The sequence below is a fragment of the Chiloscyllium plagiosum genome, chromosome 13, assembly GCF_004010195.1.
Source record: "Chiloscyllium plagiosum isolate BGI_BamShark_2017 chromosome 13, ASM401019v2, whole genome shotgun sequence".
NCBI classification, from domain to species: Eukaryota; Metazoa; Chordata; class Chondrichthyes; order Orectolobiformes; family Hemiscylliidae; genus Chiloscyllium; species Chiloscyllium plagiosum.
In genome coordinates, this window is record NC_057722.1 from 62,982,783 (window position 1) to 63,003,696 (window position 20,914).

A 20,914-nucleotide genomic window follows, 5' to 3' on the forward strand; every position below is an offset into this window, starting at 1 on the left:
GGAGACACTGCTGCTCTTCATTCAAATATTAGCCATGGGATCCTTGTATCCAAGCAGAATGGCACAGTATCTCTATTTGATCTGAATTTCAACTGAAAGATGGTATCTCCTAAGATTATATAATACCTGATTTACCTGGACTGGAATTCACTGCCTGAGGGGACAGGTTCAAGAACAATAGATTAATCCAAAAGGGAAATACTTGAAGAGATTGATAATGGGGAAAGAGCAGATGATTGAGACTCATCTCATATAAACTCATGTAATAAAACTACATGTCACCAGTAAAACGTTGGCCAATTTCTTGCACAAATAAATAGATTTTAACTACAGATAAACAACAATGAAGTGTCAGCATGTAACTCTACAGACTGAAAATATGAACCTTCTTCTAAACTAATACTCACAGTGATACACAGACAAATATAAAAACATTGGTGTTATGGATGGAGAAAAAAAATACTGGATAGATAGTTTAATAGTAAAAGCCATCAGGATTTGATTAGATGTACCTTTTGTTTCCCAAGTCCTTAAATTATTTGATTTTTTTTCAGATTCTTTCATCAATTCCCCAGAGGCACAGAATGACTTGTACACAAATTACAAAGTCTCTGACTTTATGGTTAATAACAATAGCTTGCACCAATTGAGGAGAGCATAATTGACTTTCTATAGCTTAGGGAAATAGTTTTGGGGTAAAGAATGTCAACCATCTACATGAATAAAAGTAAATTACTGTCAACGCTGGATTTCTGAAATAAAAACAGAAAGTTCTGGAGAGACACACAGAGAGAGAGAGAGAGAGAGAGAGAGAGAGACCACATCCTCATTCAAAAGGACTTCTCACCGTATAACTCACACTCACAGCCTGCTCTGATTTCCAGAAACCAATCTGACAATTGTCATCAAGCTGATGAGCTTTGTCATTAGTAGAAAGTGAGGACTGTAGATGCTGGAGATCAGAGCTGAAAATGTGTTGGACAGACATGAGAAATGACCGATAGGATACCTTTTATCATTCAGCACTTCCCAGGAGCAGAGAAATGACGCCATGTTCTTTGCAGCCTGCAACACATTATCGATGGAGATGAGCACCTAATCAAGACCTTCCCTACACTTCCACTTTTCACCTTTAAATAACTGCCAAACCTCAAACAGATCATTATTCGCAGCGAACTGCCCAGCCTTCAGGACAACATCGACCACCACCCCAAACCAACCCTGTCACAGCGTGTCAGAGTATCGACACAGATACCACCATTACACATGGGGACACCACCCACCATGTACCCGGCAAGTACTCATGTGACTTGGCCTACATTGTCTATCTGATATGCTGCAGGCAAGGATGCCCTTGACACATGTTATATTGGCGAGACCAAGCAAATGCTATGACAACAAATGAATGAACACTGCATAACAATCACTGGACAGGAGTGTTCCATCCCAGACATGGAACACTTCAGCGGTGAGTGGCATTCAGCTTCGGATCTTTGGGTGACCATCCTCCAAGGCAGACTTAGAGTTACACAACAATGCAGAGGCTGATAGCCAAGTTCAGTATCCATGGGAATGGCCTCAACTGGGACCTTGGGTGTATGTCACACTGCAGGTGACCCTGCTATACTACACATTCTCATACACACACAACACAGACCCTCTCTCAGGCACACACACACCCCACACTCGCACCCATGTGCAGACCCTCTCACAGGCAGATACTCCATCAGACTCATGCACACATTCTATCAAGCACACAAACACACTCTCTCCCTCTCTCCCACACACACACACTCACTCACATGCATGCACACACACATGAAAGTCTATGGGGTAAATTTGCATTTGCAGAACTATATTTGCAGATACACTTTATTTTGTTCAAAAGCACACAGTCTGTAGGCAGTCAATATTTTTAATAACCATTTTATAAATTCCTACTTTGGAAATAGAACCAGTCTGACTCAAGATTGGAATACATACAGACTCTACCCTCACACCTTTAATGCATTCTCTGAGCTGTCACTTTTTTTTAATAAAACCTTGTTATCTCAGGAATGTGACTTGAAGGAAGTTCTAGGATTTACATTTAATGAATCAAAACCAGCAACCCATTCTAAAAGATGAAAGGCTTAACAGCAATCTAGGTTTGATCAATATATTGCATCAATTACAGCACTATGATGTTGTGCTATAAATTCTGTGTCCTATGATCCTGCTCCACTAGCTACCTGATGAAGGAGCAGCGCTCTGAAAACCTGTACTTCCAAATAAACCTGTTAGACTACAACCTGGTGTGATGTGATTTTAACTCAGCAGAGGAGAGTAATTCCTGTCCCTCATGTAGCGCAGTGGTAGCGTCTCTACCCTCTACCGGCTTATAAAGCAAGAGTTCAAATCTCACTTGTTCCGGGGTATATATTAACAAAGAAGTAATTAGAAAAATAGTTTATTTGTTTTTAAATGAGGGCGAGAGACATAAACAAATTGAGACACTGACAGGAGAAGGAGCGTGAGAGATAGACATTGAGGAAACAGACGATAATACTGTCAAATGAATCTCAGGTTTGTTGCCTATTTTTAACAGCGAGTCCGGCAAAAAAAAAATGGGTCAAATTGTTCTCTCCGGAAGACACGGCTCCTTTAAATAGGCGTGGTCCCGGCGGATCTGAGACTGCCTCCGAGAGGGAACTACCGGGATTCTAGGCTTTCGAAATGTAACGAGGTTCCTGTAATCCTCCCACATAGTCAGTCCATGTTCAGTGGCCCGGGGTAAACCAGGTCAGTTTCACAGAAGCGCGGGGTGGGGTTAGAAAGCGTGGGACTGAGCTAGACAGATCCTGAGGGAGAGTGAGTCACACACAGAGAGGGTGAACGTGACAGAATAGACAGCGTGCGAGATACAGGAAGAGGCAGAGGAGAGGAAGAGGCAGCGTCAATGTATGAGAGAGACAAGCGACTTCCAAGGCAAAGCCGAGAAAGGGAGAGAGTCATTGAGAGAGACAGTACGAGAGAGAGAGAATAAGAGTGACACAGAGAGAGAGTCAGTAAGAGTGAAAGAGACGGACAGAGAGAAAGTCAGACAGAGAGGGAAACAGCGACAGACTGGGAGAAGTAGAGAGAGGGACAGTGACAGTTAAAGAGAGGCGGAGACAGACACAGCGACAAAGTAAGTTAGTGGGAGAGATAGACATAAAGACAGACGGGCTAATAAAGGGTGGGGGCGAGGGAGAGTTTGAAACAGGCAAACGAATGGACGAACCTTGGATGTAAAAAAAGGGAGATAAATGTTGGGGAGGTAGGTGGGAAGAGGAGATTGTCCCTGCTTCACTTCTCAGTCCGGGACTGGGAGAGTAGGAGCCTGGACTGGAGAAAGCCATGGACTGAGGGCGGAGTCGGGTTGGAAAGGGAGTGTTCCGGTTCAGAACCTGGGATGCAACTTCAAACTGAGACCAGTCGGGTCGGTGTGGACTTGTTGGACTGAAGGGTCTGTTTCCACACTGTAGGGAATCTAATCAGGTATGTGATTACTCTGTCAGTGACACCGCTCAAATCACAATCTCTCCGGTACCATTCTGAATCAACTGTCAGTCAATCCTGAGGAAGGTCATGGTGTGGCTGTATAGGACATTAGTGTGTGCAATTCTGGTCTCCCTCCCATAGGAAGGATGTTGTGAAACTCAAAAGAATTTGGAAAGGATTTACAAGGATGTTGCCAGGATTGGAGGATTTGAGTTCTAGGGAGAGGTTGAATAGGTGGGAACTATTTTCTCTGGAGTGTTGGAGGCTGAGGGGTGACCTCGTAGAGGTTTGCAAAAGTATGAGGGGCATGGATAGGATAAATAGATAAAGTCTTTTCTCGAGGGTGGGGGAGTTCAGAACTAGAGGGCATAGGTTTAGGGTGAGAGGGGAAAGATATAAAAGGGACCTAAGGGGCAACTTTTTCACAGAGGGTTGTGCGTGTATGGAAAGAGTTGCCAGAGCAAGTGATGAAGGTTGGTACAATTACAACATTTTAAAGGGCATTTGGATGGGTACATATGTCCCTTTTTTATGTAGAGCATGGAAACAGACCCCTTCAGTCCAACTTGTCCATGTTATATACCCACACTGAAGGGATCTGTTTCTGTGCTGTACATATCTGAGTTGACCTAAAACACCTCTATCACCATTATGTTCTTCCCCACCCTGACCCACAACCCTGCCACTTTCACCCCATCACTCTTCTTCCTCCAATCTCCCTTTATTACCTGCAAGCAGCCTTCAAGACCCACTTGACTTCCTTCTTTGTGCCTGTTCTGCTCACGTTGCGACTGATCTCCCCTCCCCAGTCCTGATCTCTCCCTCTGAATACCCCACTAACCTACCTTGCAGCTGCTACTCTATGCATGACATATTCATGTATTTAAAATAGGTTGTTACATCATCAGGAATCACAAGCCTCTCTCCACCTTCCACCAAATTGTTTCTCAACTTCATGCTGCTGGCTGGAAGTTGACATTTTGTCTCCTGAACAATTTAAGCCAGGAGGAACTGTATGTGGAATGCTGCAGAAGGCTGTGGAGTCCATGTCATTGGGTGTCTTTAAGGCAGAGCTAGGTATGCCCACATCCCATGGGTGAATTGCAGGGGGTGGGGGGGAGAATCAGGATGCTGCTTAAATGAGAGCCAGTGTTCAAATGTTCTTCTTCCCCAATCCATAAGTTATCAGTTCATTTAAAACTGTCTACATCCTAACTCTCTCACCAAATCCCAATCACCCATCACCCTTATGCTTACTGTGGCTACTGCCATGGCAATACCTTTTTGGTGTTTTTTTTCACAACCCTCCATGATTTCAAATCTCTCCCTGGCTTTACTCCTCCCTCCCTGGGTCACCTCTATCTGCTCCATAAGATATCCCACTGAGATCTCTGCACTCCTCCCAGTGTGGGTTTATGCACATCCTCTTTGGTAATCTCCTGTCATCTCCTCAGTTCCCAAGGCCCAACGCTAGGAAATATCCCACCCTATCTCAAAGAGAATGGATTATAAAAATGGGGAGGTCTTATTAAAATATGACACCACTGGAATACTCTGAATGGTTTTAGACTCCTAATCTGGAGTGTGTGTGCGTGTGCGCGTGTGTGTGAACATACAAGATTCTGGGGGGGGGGGGGGGGTGGTTTGACAAGGTAGATGTGCAAAAATTGTTTGCACAAAACCAGAGGGCACAATCTCCTCTCCTATTTAAGACAGCGATTTTTTTTTTTAAATTTTTTTTTTAACCACAGACTGCCATAGTATTAAGGGTTTAGATGGAGAGGAATTTAAGTGTGTACAAGAGAATTTTGAGTCAGTATGTGGATATACCTATTGGAGGTGGTCAAGTTTTGCACCTACTCTTGGGGGAAAAAAGGCAGGGCAGGTGACTGAGGTTCAGTGGGGGAGCACTTTGGGAGCAGCAGCCATAATTCTATTAGCTTTAAAAGTGATGGAAAATGATAGACAATATCTGAAAGTTGAAGTTCTAAATTGGAGGAAGGCTAATTATGATGGTTTTAGGCAAAAACTTTCAAAAGCTGACAGGGGGCAGATGTTCACAGGTAAAGGAATGACTGGAAAATGGGAAACCTTCAGAAATGAGATAACGAGAGTCCAGAGACAGTATATTCCTGTTTGGATGAAAGGAAGCCTGGCAACTGGAGGGAATGCTGGATGACTAGAGAAATTGAGTGTTTGGTTTAAAAAAAAAGAAGAAATCATATGTCAGGTATAGACAGGATAGATCGTGTGAATCCTTCGAGTATAAAGGCATTCGGAGTACACTTAAGTGGGAAATCAGGAGGGCAAAAAGGGAACATGAGATAGCTTTGGCAAATGGTGTTAAGGAGAATCCAAAGGGTTTTTACAAATACATTAAGGACAAAAGGGTAACTAGGGAGAGAATAGGGCCCCACAGATCAGCAAGGTGATCCAAGATGAGTCCAGGGTCCTACTGTTCATCAAGTATTCCATTGCCTTGTTTCTCCTGTCCCAAGTGCATCACCTTGCATCTTTTCAGAATGAGTTTTATTTGCCACTGATCAGCCCATCTGACCAACTTGCCATATCCTCCTGTAATCTTAGGCTATCCTCCTCATTATTTACCGCCCCACCAATTTTTGTAACATCTGTGAATTGGCTGATCAACCCTCCTACATTCAAGTCTAAATCTTTTTATATAAACCACGAACAGCATGATCCCCAAATCCAACTTCTGTGGGAACCCAGTGGACACAGATTTCCAATTGGAAAAACATCCCACAACAATCGACATCTCCTTCCTGTCACTCAGTCAATTGAGGATCCAATTTGCCAAATGTCCTTGGAATCCCAGGGCTTTTACCTTCACTATCAGTCTCCCAAGTGAAACCTTATCAAAAGCCTTCATCCACACACCTGGTCACCCCTTTTAAAAAAAATTCAATCAAGTTAGGCAGACGTGACCTCCCTTAACAAAACCAATGCTGATTTGTTCTTGATCGATCCCAGCTCCTCTAAATAGAGTTTCATTCTGTTCCTCAGAATTGCTTCCAACACTTTCTCCACCAGTGAGATTAGACTGACGGGCCTGTAGGTTCGCCGATTTATCCCTTGCTCCCTTCTGAATTAAGGTTCAACGTTAGCTGTCTTCCAACCCTCAGGCACCTCACCTCTGGGGAGGGAGGAATTGAACATTTTCGCAAGCATCCCTGCTATTTCCTCCCTTGCCTAACCCAACAACCTGGGATACATTTCATTTGTCCTGGAGATTTAACATCTTTTAAGCCTGCCAGACCATTCCATCTCCTCTCTGTCTATGCCAATTTTAAAAATTGTATCATAGGCTTTCTTCCTGACTTCTACCCCAACATCATCCCTCTCACTCGTGAGCACTGAAAGTATTCAATTAGAACACTAACTACATCCTCTGACTCACCGCTGTGGTCCTAAATTGGCTCTTCTCTTTCCCTTGTTATCCTTTTGCTCTTAACGTATCTTTGAAACAATTTGGGATATTCCTTCATTTTACCTGCTACTTTTCTTTCATGTCCCCTTTTTTTTTTAGCTCTCCTAATCTCCTTTTTAAACTCCCTCTTCCATATTCTACACGCCTGTAGGCATTTTGGTGTCATAAGCCTCCCTCTCCTTTTCACCCAAAGCTCTGTCCCTCAATATCTAGTGTTCTCAGGATTGGATGGCCCAGCCTTTTTCTTTATTGGAAAACGTTGGTTCTACATTCTACCCATGTTCTTCTTGTATATATCCCACTGCTCCGAGACAGATTTACCTGAAAATATCTGCTTCCAGTCCATTCTGGCCAAATCGTACCTGACCTTATTAACATCAGCCTATCCCCCAGTTGAGAACTTTGATATCAGGCCCATCCTTGTCCTTTTTCATAACAATCCTTGAATCTAACAGAGTTATGATTGCTGCCTGCAAAATGACCCCATACTGATATTTCAACCATTTGTTCAGCTTTGTTATCTAAACTTAACTCCAGGACCACCCCCCTCTTGCAAGACCTTCTATGTACTGGTTTAAAAGGCTTTTCTGGGTACTTTTTTTTTAAAGAATTCCGCTCCCTCTCGATCTTTCACACTATGACCAACCCAGTTAGAGGAGTTGAAATCCCTGACTATCACTACCCTATTACTTTGACACTTCCCTGAAATTTGCCTGCATATCTTTTCTTCTGTTTCTCTCAGACTGTTCGAGAGTCTATAGGACACTTACAGCAATGTGATTGCTCTCTTTTAGTTTTTAGGTTCTACCCATATGGCTTTGTTTGTGAACCCTTCTCAGACGCCATCTCTCCTTACTGCCAAGGCATACAAGGCTATGGGCCAAGTGCTGGAAAGTGGGATTAGAATAGTTGTTTTTGACCAGTGCAGATGCAATGAACCGCAGGGCCTTTTTCTATGCTGAAGGTCTCTATGATTCTATGATCATATCTTATTGCTTTCCAAGCGAGTTCACAATATACAAATTGGCTGCCACATTTTCTGTCTTACAACAGTTATTACATATTGACAAGCCCTTAACTGGTTGTAAGTTGCTGATGGTTATCCCAAACTTGCGAAAGCATTCCTACAGGCAGCCTCTGTTTGACTCCTTGTTTTGAAATAGCTTCACTGCTTGTGAGCTACGAATTGATAATTGCTTAATCAGTTTGCCTGGCTCGCATTGTGAAGGATTACATGCTGGTGCCTGTTGGCTTTTCTCTTAAACTGTTTCCAGAGTGACTAACCTGGGAAGTGCTTCATTTTCACACTTTGTTCAGAAACTGGAGAGTATGCAGCCCTCAGCATTGAGCTCCATCAGTTTGAGCTAAAAAGATTGAAAATTAAACTGATTCAGGTGAGTGGGGAGAAGACGCTGCTTGTTCCTGAGCTATTAGTTGTTGATGCGTATCCTTGTTCCAATGTTGCATCCCTTTCAGATTTGGTTTAGTGTGAAAGGCATTAATCAAAGGAACAAATATGTCTTGTTTAAAATTGTTACAGTGTACATAAAATTAGCTTAGATCATTGTCACAGTCATACAGCATGGAAAAAGGCTCCTTGCTCTGAATAGTCCACGTAGACCATAATCCCAAACTAAACTAGTCCCACTTGTTTGTCCTTGGCCTGAGCCCTCCAAACATTTCTTATTTATGTACTTATTCCCAATGTCTTTTAAGTGTTGTAACTGTACCCACATCGACTACTTTCTCTGGAAGTTCATTTGGCACACAACCACTCTCTGTAAAGAAAAGTCGTCTCTCACGTCTTTTTTAATCTTTCTCCGCTCACCTTAAAAATATATACTCCTCGTCCTGAAATCCCTCCCCTTAGAGACAAGGCCTTTGCTATTCACCTTATCTATGACCCTCATGATTTTATAAACTTCTATAAGGTTATCCCTCAACTTCCTATGCTCTAGTGAAAAAAGTCCTAGTCAAGATTAGAGTGGTGCTGGAAAAGCACAGAAGGTCAGACAGTATCCAAGGAGCAGGAAAATAGATGTTTTGGGCAAAAGCCCTTCATCATGAAAAAAGTCCTAGTCAAGATTAGAGTGGTGCTGGAAAAGCACAGAAGGTCAGACAGCATCCAAGGAGCAGTAAAATAGATGTTTTGGGCAAAAGCCCTTCATCAGGAGATTCCTGATGAAGGGCTTTTGCCCGTAACCTCTACTTTTCCTTCCCCCCCCGCCCCTACTCCTCGGGTGCTGCCTGACCTGCTGTGCTTTTCCAGCACCACTTTAATCTTGACTCTAATCTCCAGCATCTGCAGTCTTCACTTTTGCCTGAGAAATGTCCTAGCCTATCCAGCCTTTCTCTATAGCTCAAGCCCTCCATTCCCAAAAATATCCTGGTAAATATTTTCCAAACTGTGTCCAGCTTAATGATATTCTTCCAACAACAGGGCAACCAGAATTGCACACAATACTCCAGAAGAGACCTCACCTATATCCTGGACAAATTCAATATAATGTCCCAACTCCTATATTCAAAGGTCTGAGCAATGAAGGTGTAAAAATTAGAAACCTTGAATTGTAACAAAATTCAGGATAGTGTGTTCCTGGATTTTGGATTCAGCAACACTGAAGGAATGGAAACATATTTCCAAATTTGGATGATATGTGGCTTGGAGAGGAATTTGCATTTGATGTTCCCTGGATCTGATGGCTATGTCCTTTCTCAGTGATAGAGTTTGCAGGTTTGGAAGGTACTGTTGAGGGAGCCTAGGTGAGTTATTGCAGCACATCTTGTAGGTGGTTGACTCTGCAAATGTGTATCATTGTTGGAGAGAGTGAATGTTGAAAAGTAGTTGATGGGGTGTCAATGAAGCAGAGTGTTGTTGGAGCTGCACCCATTCAGGTAAGTGGATAGTATTTTGTCATATGTCTGACTTGTGCCTTGTAGATGATAAACAGACTTTGGGGAAGCAAGAGGTGAGTTACTATCTGCGGGATTCCTAGCATCTGATTCTGACCTACTCTTGCACTGCAGTATTTATATGGATGGTCCAGGTCAGTTTCTGGTCAATGGTAACTTCAATAATATTGATTGTGGAAGATTCAATTATGATAATGCCTCTAAATGCCAAAGGGTGATGGTTAGATTCTCTCACTGCAGTTGGTTATTGTATGGTGCAAATATTATCTTCTAGTTAACAGCCCAGGCTGGATATTGTCCAGGTTCAATTGCATTTTGAATCATCTCTATCTGGAGATTCAATATTGAACATTTTGCAATCATCAGTGAACTTGATGACCTTGTGATGGAGAAAAAAAACATTGGTGAAGGTAAATGGGCCTAGGACACCACTGAGAATTAGGGTTCTGGTGGCACAATGGTAGTGTTGCTATCTCTGAGCCAGGAGGCCTAGTTTCATGTCTTAGCTGCTCCAGAGATGTGTACTAACATCTCTGAATAGATTGATTGATTAGAAGATATCTACCATGTAGAACTCTTGCAGAGATGTCCTAGAGCTATGATGACTGACTCCCATTCCATTTGAGATAAATAATGAATCCAACTGGCATTTTCCAGAGGATTCTAGTCTTGCTCAGGCTCTTTGCCACTCTGTCATTTTTTTTTACTTTGTTGTTAAGGGCTATCACTGTCTCCTCTTCTCCTAGATGTAGATTATTTTTTGTGTTTGAACCCAGGCCATAATGGGATCAGGAGCTGAGTGGCCTTGGTGGAACCCAAATTGGGTGTCACTGAGCAAGTTATTGCTGATCAGGTGCTGCTTAATAACACTGTTGATGACACCTCCCATCACTTTACTGATGATCAAGAGTAGGCAGGGTGGTAATTGGCTGGGCTGGATTTATCGTGTTTTATATGTACAGGACATACCTGGGCAAATTTCCACGTTGTCAGGTTGATGCCAGTGTTGTAGCTGAAATAAACAAATCAAATTATCCTAATACAACGAGTCAGCAGAGGCTTATTGAGCTGAATGTCATCCTCCCAATGTTTAAAATTTGATGTAATCAGCACAATGGAATAATTATTTAATCAAAATCAGGAATAATTTCTCTTCATAGCTGTCCAATATCTACCGTTGACTATTGAAATAATTGCACAGGGGCTAGTATCCTGTCACCAAATCACCCTTTATGTGCACAGCAGATTGTCTTTGACCAGTCAGTCCCTAGAATGAAACTATTCTCTGAATCTCCTGTTTATTTTTTTCTTAATTTTCCTCCACACTACCTTCTAACAGTGGTATTGCTTATTTTTTCTCCAGCACCCATGTCATGTGCATGAATCTCCTGTATATTTTTTTATTTTATTAAACAATACAGTTTACAAAACAGTTAACAGCTGTATACTGAGAAACAGCAATCTATAAGGGAGAGGAGCAGCAAAGCCAGACCTCAAACCCTACCTTCAACTAGTTCTCAGGGAAGTGAGGACCAACCCAAACCCCACTTTGTCATTGTAAAACAGCAACAAATACATACCAGAGAGTCCAATTAGATAACAGTGCATAGAATACAGACCCCCCACCCCCAGCCCAGGCAAGCCAGCGGCCACTCTAAGGCAGCCTGCCCCATGCCCCTTCCAGTTCTTGGTCTGCCCTGGCACACCTTCCAATCACCTTAGAACTGCCTGTCCTGTCCCCCCCCCCCCCCCCCCATGATGACAGCTGTCAGCACGGCCGACCCAATTTCCCGCTTCCCTCACCGCCCTTCATACCTTCCGGCCATCTCTCGGACAGCCCGCCCTGGTACCTTCCCGGGGTGACAGTGCTGAGGACGGCCTACCTGGCCTCTGGCTCTTGGTCTGCCCCTATGTACCATCTGGCTCTCGTCCACCCCTTCCGGCCACCTCTAAGACAGCCCATCCCCTTCCCTGGGACAACGACACGCAGGGCAGCCCACAAGCACCCCGGATCTCGGCCTGCCCCTACACACCTTCTGGCTGTTGAACACTCTGACACCTTCCAACCACCTCTAGGACAGCCTGTCCAGATCACCCCTTTTCAGGATCACAGCACTCAGAACGGCCTACCCACCTTGAATCTCTCAAGGCCACCTACCCTCCTTCTGGTGCACAGGATGACTTACCCACCCTCTGGCTCTTGGGGTGACAGCTTTCAGAATGACTGAGCCTCCAAGCTCATAGTAAGGCCTGCGCAGTCAATTACCAACAAATGGAGTCCTTTCTGGTACAAAGTCCATTACCATAAACATTATCATTCTCTTCAAAATTTAGAGTCCATTCCCAGGAACAGAGTCGACTCCAGTATGCAGAATGCATTGTCAGAAATGGAGTCTACTCCGGTATGCAGAGCCCACCCCTGAAGGCAGCATGTACACACCCAACAGCGCGCACACAGGTGCTCAGTCTCCATAGAGGCCTGACTTATCCACAGAGAACCAGGTCCACTCACAGGAACCCAGTACATTGTGAAGGCGCAGTTAACTCTCAGGGGTTTGGTCCACTTCCAAAGGAAGAGTCCACTTCCAAACTCAAGGATGCAGCAATTGCTTACCTCCCAGCGTGCACACAGGTGTTCAGTCTTTAGAGGCCTAGTCCATCGACAAGGGCCAGGCCTACCCACAGGAACAGCTCATCTGGAAAGATGTACTTTGTTACAAGGGCTTTGCCCAAACACCAAAAAAGTGAAGGCCCATTCAAAAGAGAAAACCAGAGTGCAAGGCCTAAGCTCTGCCACAAAATCAACATTGTATTTTTCTCAAAGTAAAAAAAGAGAGTAACACACTGGCTGTAACCAGCCAGTGAAACAACCTTAATGAGAACTGAGTTATACCAGAAACACACTGTGCAGATCAGGCAGTTTAGAAATCAGTCCTCAATAAAAAAAGGAATACCAGAAACAAATTGGCTATATAACTCAGCCAGTTCAGGAATCAAGTTCCCCAAAAAGCAGAAACCAACAGTAGTAGGAACACACCTACTGTGGCCCAGCCAGCACAGAGTCAATCACCTACACTGAGGAGATTCTAAATCTTTTTTTTTTTATCACAGTGAAAACAATGTGTGTAAATCTTTATTTATATTCCAACAGGAAGAAAGGAAATACCTGAGTGGCCAGTGACAATCAGTGCCCTCAAAGGGCAATGCTGCATGATCAAACAGTGAAGGGGAGGGCAGGGATTAAATCAAAATAGAGTTGGAGGGGGATACTCCTATTCATATCTGTCAGCTAGGGTTCCCTGATTGTTCCAGGTTAACAATCCCTTATAGTCAGTGAGATCCACCTTTCCACTTGTTTCAATCAATACAACTATCATATGTGTTATAAGTAATCAAGATTCTTGATCTATCATGGTTATTTGGAAACTTGTATTCTAAGTTTGAAGAATTATATCTAACTTTAAGTGTGATTTGAATTTGTAAATTGTGTGCTCAAGGGATATATTTTGGTGTTGAATAGTAGCCATATTTCTTTTGAAATTTGAGGCAACCTGTTCCTGATATTTTTAAAAAGTTAAGTTAAATCACTTTTTTTTCTTATTTAAAAAATGTTGTCTGCAGTTAGTTGAGAGGTTTTAAAATGGGGAACCATCCCAATCATTGTTACAGGTGAGAAACAGTTCTGTATTAAACTACCTGAGCCTTGATAGGTGTGAAATTTGTCTTGCCATCATTTTTTTTCTTAGAAAATTGAAGGTTATTTCTGCTTTGTTCTAGAATGCCTTGGTCCCATTCACTCTTTGCCCTGTGTGTATTGACCTGCATTGATCCAACAGAAACCTATTGGCTCAATGCATCTGGTGAGTATATAGTAGTTCTTTTAACTCCCTGAATAAAGAAATGTGTTTACAGTATCCATCCTCTGTTTTCAATCAATTATTATGGAATGATTTAGTTGTACAGAAAGAAGATCATTGAGCCCCATCACACACATCTGCCAGCTCTTTGAAAGAATTATCGCAATTAGGTTCACTCTGCTGCTTTTCCTTCTAAGTTGCTGTCTCACCCTCTTCTGTGAACCAACATCGTGTAAGAAACTGCTCTGTTCCTATCCATGGTTTGGAGTGCTGTTTGTTTGTTTAAACTGTGTGACATCAACTTTTTTGCATCTGACAATCTTAGGTTCAAACTTCACTCAGATTTAAACAGATACTCCAAGCTGCCATTCCAATGCAGTGTTGAATAGGCACTGCGCTGTCTGAGATGGCTTTTTTTAAAAAAGAAAGACTTTAATGGAGTCCCTGTCAGCCTCGTGTGTATAAAAAGATGTTAATTATCCTTCAACCAACATTTATTAAAATCAGTGATCTGGATATTCTGGCATTGCTTATAGGAGCTTACTGTTGCAATGTAGGTATGTGAATATATATTAGCATCATTTATTTTATGGCTTGGAGTTTGAATTAGTGGCATGTGAGTTTTGGTTTAAGTGTATGAGGTGATTTAATAATTAATTTGTCAGTATTTCTGGAGCCTCAACTTCTTTTCAAACCAGTATGACAGAGTGATAATGGCTGTAGTGGTGAGGAATTAGTGGATTACTCTGCGCATGGGACAATATAGGTAGCCTTTGTGCTGCTTGATTCTATGACACAAACAATGGATTGGATAGGACAGTAAGATGAATGGATAGCATTTAAGTGCACATTGGACATTTATACAAAGCAAATTGAAATGAAAACCAATTTTTGCTTTTCCATGACCGCACTATAGAAGACAGCCCCTGCCTAATTAATAAACAGATTGTTGAAAGCGAGTCCAACATATTTCACAGTGCTGCATGATCATCCTGTAGGTGATTCTTTATCTCTTGTCTCTACAACTGGCCAGTGATTGACAGACCACTGAAGTGTTACTAATAGCTAGTGCCATCAAACAGCCAACAGAGGAAACTCCAGCACGATGAGTTTAATGCCGGGAAAATGCAATATTCCCACTGATTTGTGGGAATCATTTATCTAAGATTGCCTAAATTAGAGGAAAAGTATCTGGAAAGGTGCCAACCATCTCAAATACCCCTGACAGACCCAAGTGGAAGGAACATGCAAAAACCTATGCGTCCCACCCACTTGCCTATTTTAGACACCACTTCCTTCAACTCTGCCAGGGGTGTGTGGACCAGCATTGAGCATCAGTTATCTCAGGACCCACACTCTGGAGTGGAGGCTCATCAATCATCCATGCTTTTGAGTGACTGAAGAAGAGCTGGCAGAACCCAGAACAATGATACTTTTAGCATTGTAATGGAAAGTAGGGGATAAAAGATTTTAAACTGCTTTAATGGTGTGAAGTCCCTAAGCAGATTACAGCAATGGACTGTAAACATCCAATCATTATCATCTAGAACTGCTTATGAATTAGATAAAACTTACATCACTGAAACAGGCCACTTGGGCCATCTGTTTCATGCTGATATTGATGCTTCATAACAGCCTCCTCTCAGTCCATCTCCATTTCACTCCATCAACATATCCTTCTATTCCATTCTCCATTTAAGTGTGTATCTAGGTTTCCCTTTACATGTGTCTAACTACTCTCTCGAATATAAACCCTGCAGTGAGCAGGGTAGCAGAAGACGTTCAGTTCGTGGCCACTGCCATATGACGCCTTAAAACGGCGTTGCTCGGACCCGACATTGTGCACACCAGTTGGAGGATTTTCAGGTGTGCGGTGGAATCCCGTCTGCAGTTAACCCTGCCTGGACGGCATTTCACATTGGTCCCAAGATCCCGTACTTCCTGCTGGAGCCTGTGCCCTACAACCTGAGCCACCTCCAGAATTTTAGCTTTGTCCCCTCAGGGACGTAACAGCAGGCCCTGTACAGACTGCTGCTGCACACCATCCACCTCTTCTCCCTCACTAACCACCTGGACACCCCTTGCCGTGCCCATTTGCCAATGGTTGGTGGGGATCCCCAGTGGAGAGCTCTCTACAATGGAGTCCTCCCCCTTTTCTCTCAGATCTGGGTGGAGAGTGCTGCACGCAGTGGTCCCCTGCAACCGCAGATTGCGGTGGTTCACGGACTCCCAGCCCAACTGCTTGTTCTGTGGTGCTGTGGACTGCGTGGACCATGTATGTATTGGGTGTGGGCATATGCACTCCCTTTTTAGTTTTCTAGAGCGCCTTCTCCTCTGCTTTTGGTTGCACTTCAGTCCCACGCTCCTGATCTTTGGGCACCTGGTGCGGAGGGGGGAGGGTAGGTCAGAGGATCTCCTCATGGGTCTGCTCCTGGGCTTGACCAAATTGGCCATAAACAGGCCCAGGCAGCGGGCCACGGAGGGGGTCGTTAGGGCCAATTGCCTGCTCCTCTTTCACGGCTACATCCGAGCCCAGGCATCTCTAGAGAAGGAGCACACGGTGTCCACCAACACCCTTGAGCTGTTCAGGGAGAGGTGGGTGCCGCAGGGAGTGGAATGTTTAATTTCCCTCTCCAACTCTATTTTGATATGATCCCTGCCTTCCCCTTCACTTTTTTTGATCATGCAGCATTGCCCTTTGAGAAGGGCGCTGCTTGTCACTGGCCACTCGGGTGTTTCCTTTCTTCCTGCTGGAATATAAATAAAGATTTATACACTTATTGTTTTCACCGTGATAAAAAAAAGATTTGGAATCTCCTCAGTTTAGGTGATTGACTCTGTGCTGGCTGGGCCACAGTAGAGATATTTTCCCCAAATTCCCTGATAAACTTATTTGTGACTGTCTTATATTTTACAGACCATACTTCTGAAAACCCTTAAATGAGGGAACATCTTTCCAAACTTAACCTATCAAACACCTTTACAAACTTATACCACATCACCCCTTGGTCTGTCATTCTGAGAGAAAATAGGCACAGTCTGGTGCTCAGTGAAGAATAAATGCCAAATTCCAGTGGCAATGATGTGCTCACTGCACCATCTGTAACATTGCAATAAATTAGAATTTATATACATGAAATAGGAATATTAAATCACACGGAATGTGTAAATATCACATTGTACCAAGCAACCATAGAGTGTAAGGAAACTCGATAACAGAACAGACTTAAAGAATTTGTAGCTGAACCCATGAAGTGTTCAGAATAAGATAGATAAACCTCAAATCAAGGTCACAAGGACTTCAAATTTGTAAAGCGAGGGAAGCGAAAGATTCAAACCACTACAAATGCCGGAGGAAAGATCACAGAAGTGCTTCACAGGAGGCTCCCAAGCACTGAGGATGTCACCTAGACAGGGGACGAAACGTCTGCAACACAAATTCCCAGCTCGGCAAATAGAACCATAACAACGAGCACCGGAACTACAAATCTTCTCTCAAACTTTAAAGGGAGGGAGAGCTTAGCAAGGGTTATAAAGTTTCCAGAACAAGTAAGAGGGCAGAGTATGGAAAGAATCAACAATCTAACTTCAGGCACAGCAGATAAATATGAGAAGGGGGTGCAACAACGAGCACCCGAACTACAAATCTTCTCCCAAACTTTAAAGGGAGGGAGAGCTTAGCAAGGGTTATTAAAGTTTCCAGAACAAGTAAGAGGGCAGAGTATGGAAAGAATCAACAATCTAACTTCAGGCACAGCAGATAAATATGAGAAGGGGGTGGGGTGTGTGGTCAATGCAGGAACTGAGGGTGTTGTACTTGCATGTGTGCAGCTTATAAAACAAGATAAATGAGCTTTGAATATCAGATTGCAATTGGCAGGTAAAATGTTGTTGAGATATGGCTGCAAGCGAATCAGGGCTGGGAACTAAATATCCAAGCATAAAGTCCTATGAAAAAGATGGGAAGAGAGGCCAGGGGTGTCTTTTTAGTGAGAAATGAAATTAAATCAATGGCAAGAAATGATATGGAAACAAAGGATTTGAATTATAAGGAGAGGCTGGATAACCTCTGACCTTTATCACTGGAATGTAGGAAGTGAAGGGTGATCTTTTATAGAAATTTATAATGCATGAGGCATACAGATGAGGTTAATGGCATGTGTCCTTTCCTTAGGATGGGGGATTTCAAGACTAGGGGACATATGTTTTAAGTAAGAGGAGAACGATTTGACAAAAACACGAGGGGCAATTTTTTTTTTACATAGTAGGTGGTTTGTGTGTGGAATGAACTTCCAGCGCAAGAGTGGAAGAAGTAGGGGACATATGTTTTAAGTAAGAGGAGAACGATTTGACAAAAACACGAGGGGCAATTTTTTTTACATAGTAGGTGGTTTGTGTGTGGAATGAACTTCCAGCGCAAGAGTGGAAGAAGATACAGTTATAACAATTCAAAGACATTTGGGTAAGTACATGAATAAGAAATGTTTAGAGGGATATGGGCCAAGCAGGTGAGACTAGTTTACTTTGGGATTATGGTCGGCATTGACTAGTTGGACCGAAGGGTCTGTTTCCGTGCTGTATGATTCTATGACTGTGGAAGGTGTAGGATTTGTGTGGGTAGAGTTAAGAAACTACAAAGAAATAAAGACCCTGATGGGAATTGTGTACAAGTCTCCTAGCTGTTGTCAGGATGTGAGGCAGAAAATAAATTAGGAGGTAGAAAAGGCACAATTACAATAATCGTGATGGACTTCAATATGCAGGTGGTCTGGGAAAATCAGTTTGATGGAGGATTTCAAAATTGGGATTTGCGGAATGTCTACAAGTGATTTTTTTTTTAAGAGCAGCTTGTGATAGAACCACTAGGGAAATTTTAGACTTGCTGATGTTATGTGGCAGGCTTGCTGAGGCAGCTTATGGTGAAGGAACCTCGAGGAGGCAGGGACCAAAATATGATAGTTTGAGAGGGAGAAGCTGGAATCCGACATAATAGTAAGTACATTTGAGTAAGGGTAACTTCAAAGACTGGAGGGAGGAGCTGGCCAGAGTTGATTGGAAAGGAAGCCTAGCAGGGAAGATGGTGGAGCAGCAATGGCAAGGATTTCTGGGAATAATTCAGGAGGCACAGCAGAAATTCATCCCAAGGAGGAAAAAACATAATAAGGGGTATACGAGGCAACTGTGACTGACCAGGGAAGTCAGGGTCAGCACTACAAAAAAAAAGAAAACATACAATGTGGTGAAGATTAATGGGAAGCCGGAGGATTGTGAAGTCTTTAAAGACCAACAGAGGATAACTAAAGAAGCAATAAGAGGGAGAAAATGAAATGTGAAAATAAGCTTGTAATATAGAAGAAGTTTGGCAGTGTTTTCAGATATATAAAAGGTAAGAGAGAGGCCGAGTGGACATTGAACCACTGAAAAATGAGGTTGTAGATGTGGTAATGGGGAACAAAGAAATGGCGGAAGAACTGAACAAGTCTTCATGGTGGAAGATGCGAGTAGCATACCAGAATGTCTGGAGAATCAGGGGGCAGAGGTTAGTGTAATGGCCATCACGAAGGAGAAGTTGCTGGGGAAGCTGAAAAGATCTGAAGGAGAATAAATCATCCAAACCAGAGGGATTGCACCCGAGAATTCTGAAAGAGTTAGCTGTCTTTTCAAACCACCCAACACCACGCTCGGACTCACCATCCACCCTGTCCTCCTCCTGTGTGAATACCGATACAAAGTATTTATTAAGGACATCATCCACTTCCTCCAGCTCCACATGTAAATTCCCTCCTTTGTCTTTGAATGGACCTACGCTTTCCCTAGCTACCCTCCTTGTTCCTTTTATATATGTATAAAATGCATTGGATTTTCCTGTTTATTTAAGACATTTCCTAGCCCCTTTTTAGCTCTCCTAACTCCTTGTTTGAGTTATACCGGACTGCTCCTACATTTTATGGTCTTTTTACTTCTTCCTTACTACCATGAACACTTCCATTGCCTTTTGTTCTGGGCACCTTTTTCCATTTGTTCCACTTGCTCTCCCTCCTCCTCTCCACTTCTCAACAGCTTAAGAATGTCAGGGTTTGATCCCTTTTCCAATTCAAAGGAGAGTCATTCTCTCTCTGGCTGTCCATGTGATTAAATCAATCATTGACCTTAACCCCTTCCTATATATATGTGGTCCTCCAGCACCATTATCCTCCCCTTCACACACCCATCCCTGAATTTAATGCATCAGGTGTATCTTCTCAAAACTAACTGTTTGTGGGTGAGCTTTTAGTCATCTCTCCCAGCATCTCCCATGACTTGGAATATTTTACCTACCTCATATCAGCGCCAGTTGCTGAAATCATCTGCCTTCTCTTCTATTAGCTTCTCAAATTAAAGACTATCCCTCTTTTCTCTCTTTTTTTTTCGCTTCAGGACAATGCATGGACTGGGATGTGAGCAATGTCCGTGAAGTGAGGGCCTACAACGGGGAGCCAGCAAGAGTTAGCTGTCCCCTCTTCTCAACCCACGTCAAGTTAAACTACAGCACGGCCCGTGGTTCAGGACTGACACTAACGTGGTATAAAACCAAACAAACTGAAGAGCTGCAAGAGCTGATTGACTTTGATCAAGCAGGAAATCGAATCACAAAGGAGCAGGAAGTGCTGTGGTTTTGGCCAGTGTTTGCTAATGATTCTGGGAATTACACCTGCATGTTCAGGTATTTCACTTGAAACTGTTTGATGTATAGGCTTTTGCTCCTTATCAAGATTTTTGCTTTGGAACTGATGGCTGTGACATCACCGAAGTACACATTACAGAAGGATGGCCGACAGTCATTCTGATTGTTACCTTTCTCTTTTGTTGGAAAGAGAAATCTGTCTAGTCCCACACCCACTGCATTTTTTTGGGTTTTTGTTTGGGCTCTGATCTAGTTAATAACTTTTTGACAGTCACTCGTGCATTCACTTCCAGCACGATACTGAGCAGCGTAACTCGTCATCTCATTTTGTAAAAGGAAACATTTCTCATTTCCGTTTTTTACCAATTACATTGACGGTGTCCTCTGATTACTGTGTCTTCTGACAGAGGGAACTTTATTGATTCCTGTCTTGTGCACTTGGAGCTTGGAAAGGAAAGTGGGTCAGAATTTTGGGGAAATGTTGAAAAGGAGCTGGACTACTCTGGTCTT

At 43.0% G+C, this 20,914-nt stretch overlaps 1 protein-coding gene across 7 annotated transcripts in view; it reads left to right on the forward strand.

Annotated features, from left to right (window-relative positions):
- The first annotated feature begins 2,565 nt into the window (after positions 1-2,565).
- Positions 2,566-20,914, forward strand: part of LOC122556134 (interleukin-1 receptor accessory protein-like) — a 104,110-nt gene continuing 85,761 nt past the window's right edge. For 2 of the 7 annotated variants that reach the window (XM_043702617.1, XM_043702613.1), the window contains exons 1-3: positions 2,566-3,519; positions 13,661-13,743; positions 20,158-20,443. In XM_043702617.1, coding sequence (XP_043558552.1) covers positions 13,662-13,743; positions 20,158-20,443 — 368 coding nt within the window. In that variant the 5' untranslated portion in view covers positions 2,566-3,519; position 13,661. Of the gene's footprint in view, positions 3,520-3,966; positions 3,996-9,844; positions 9,866-13,660; positions 13,744-20,157; positions 20,444-20,914 lie in introns of those variants that run through there. The other 5 variants (XM_043702614.1, XM_043702618.1, XR_006313468.1 and 2 more) reach the window with 5 other exon arrangements.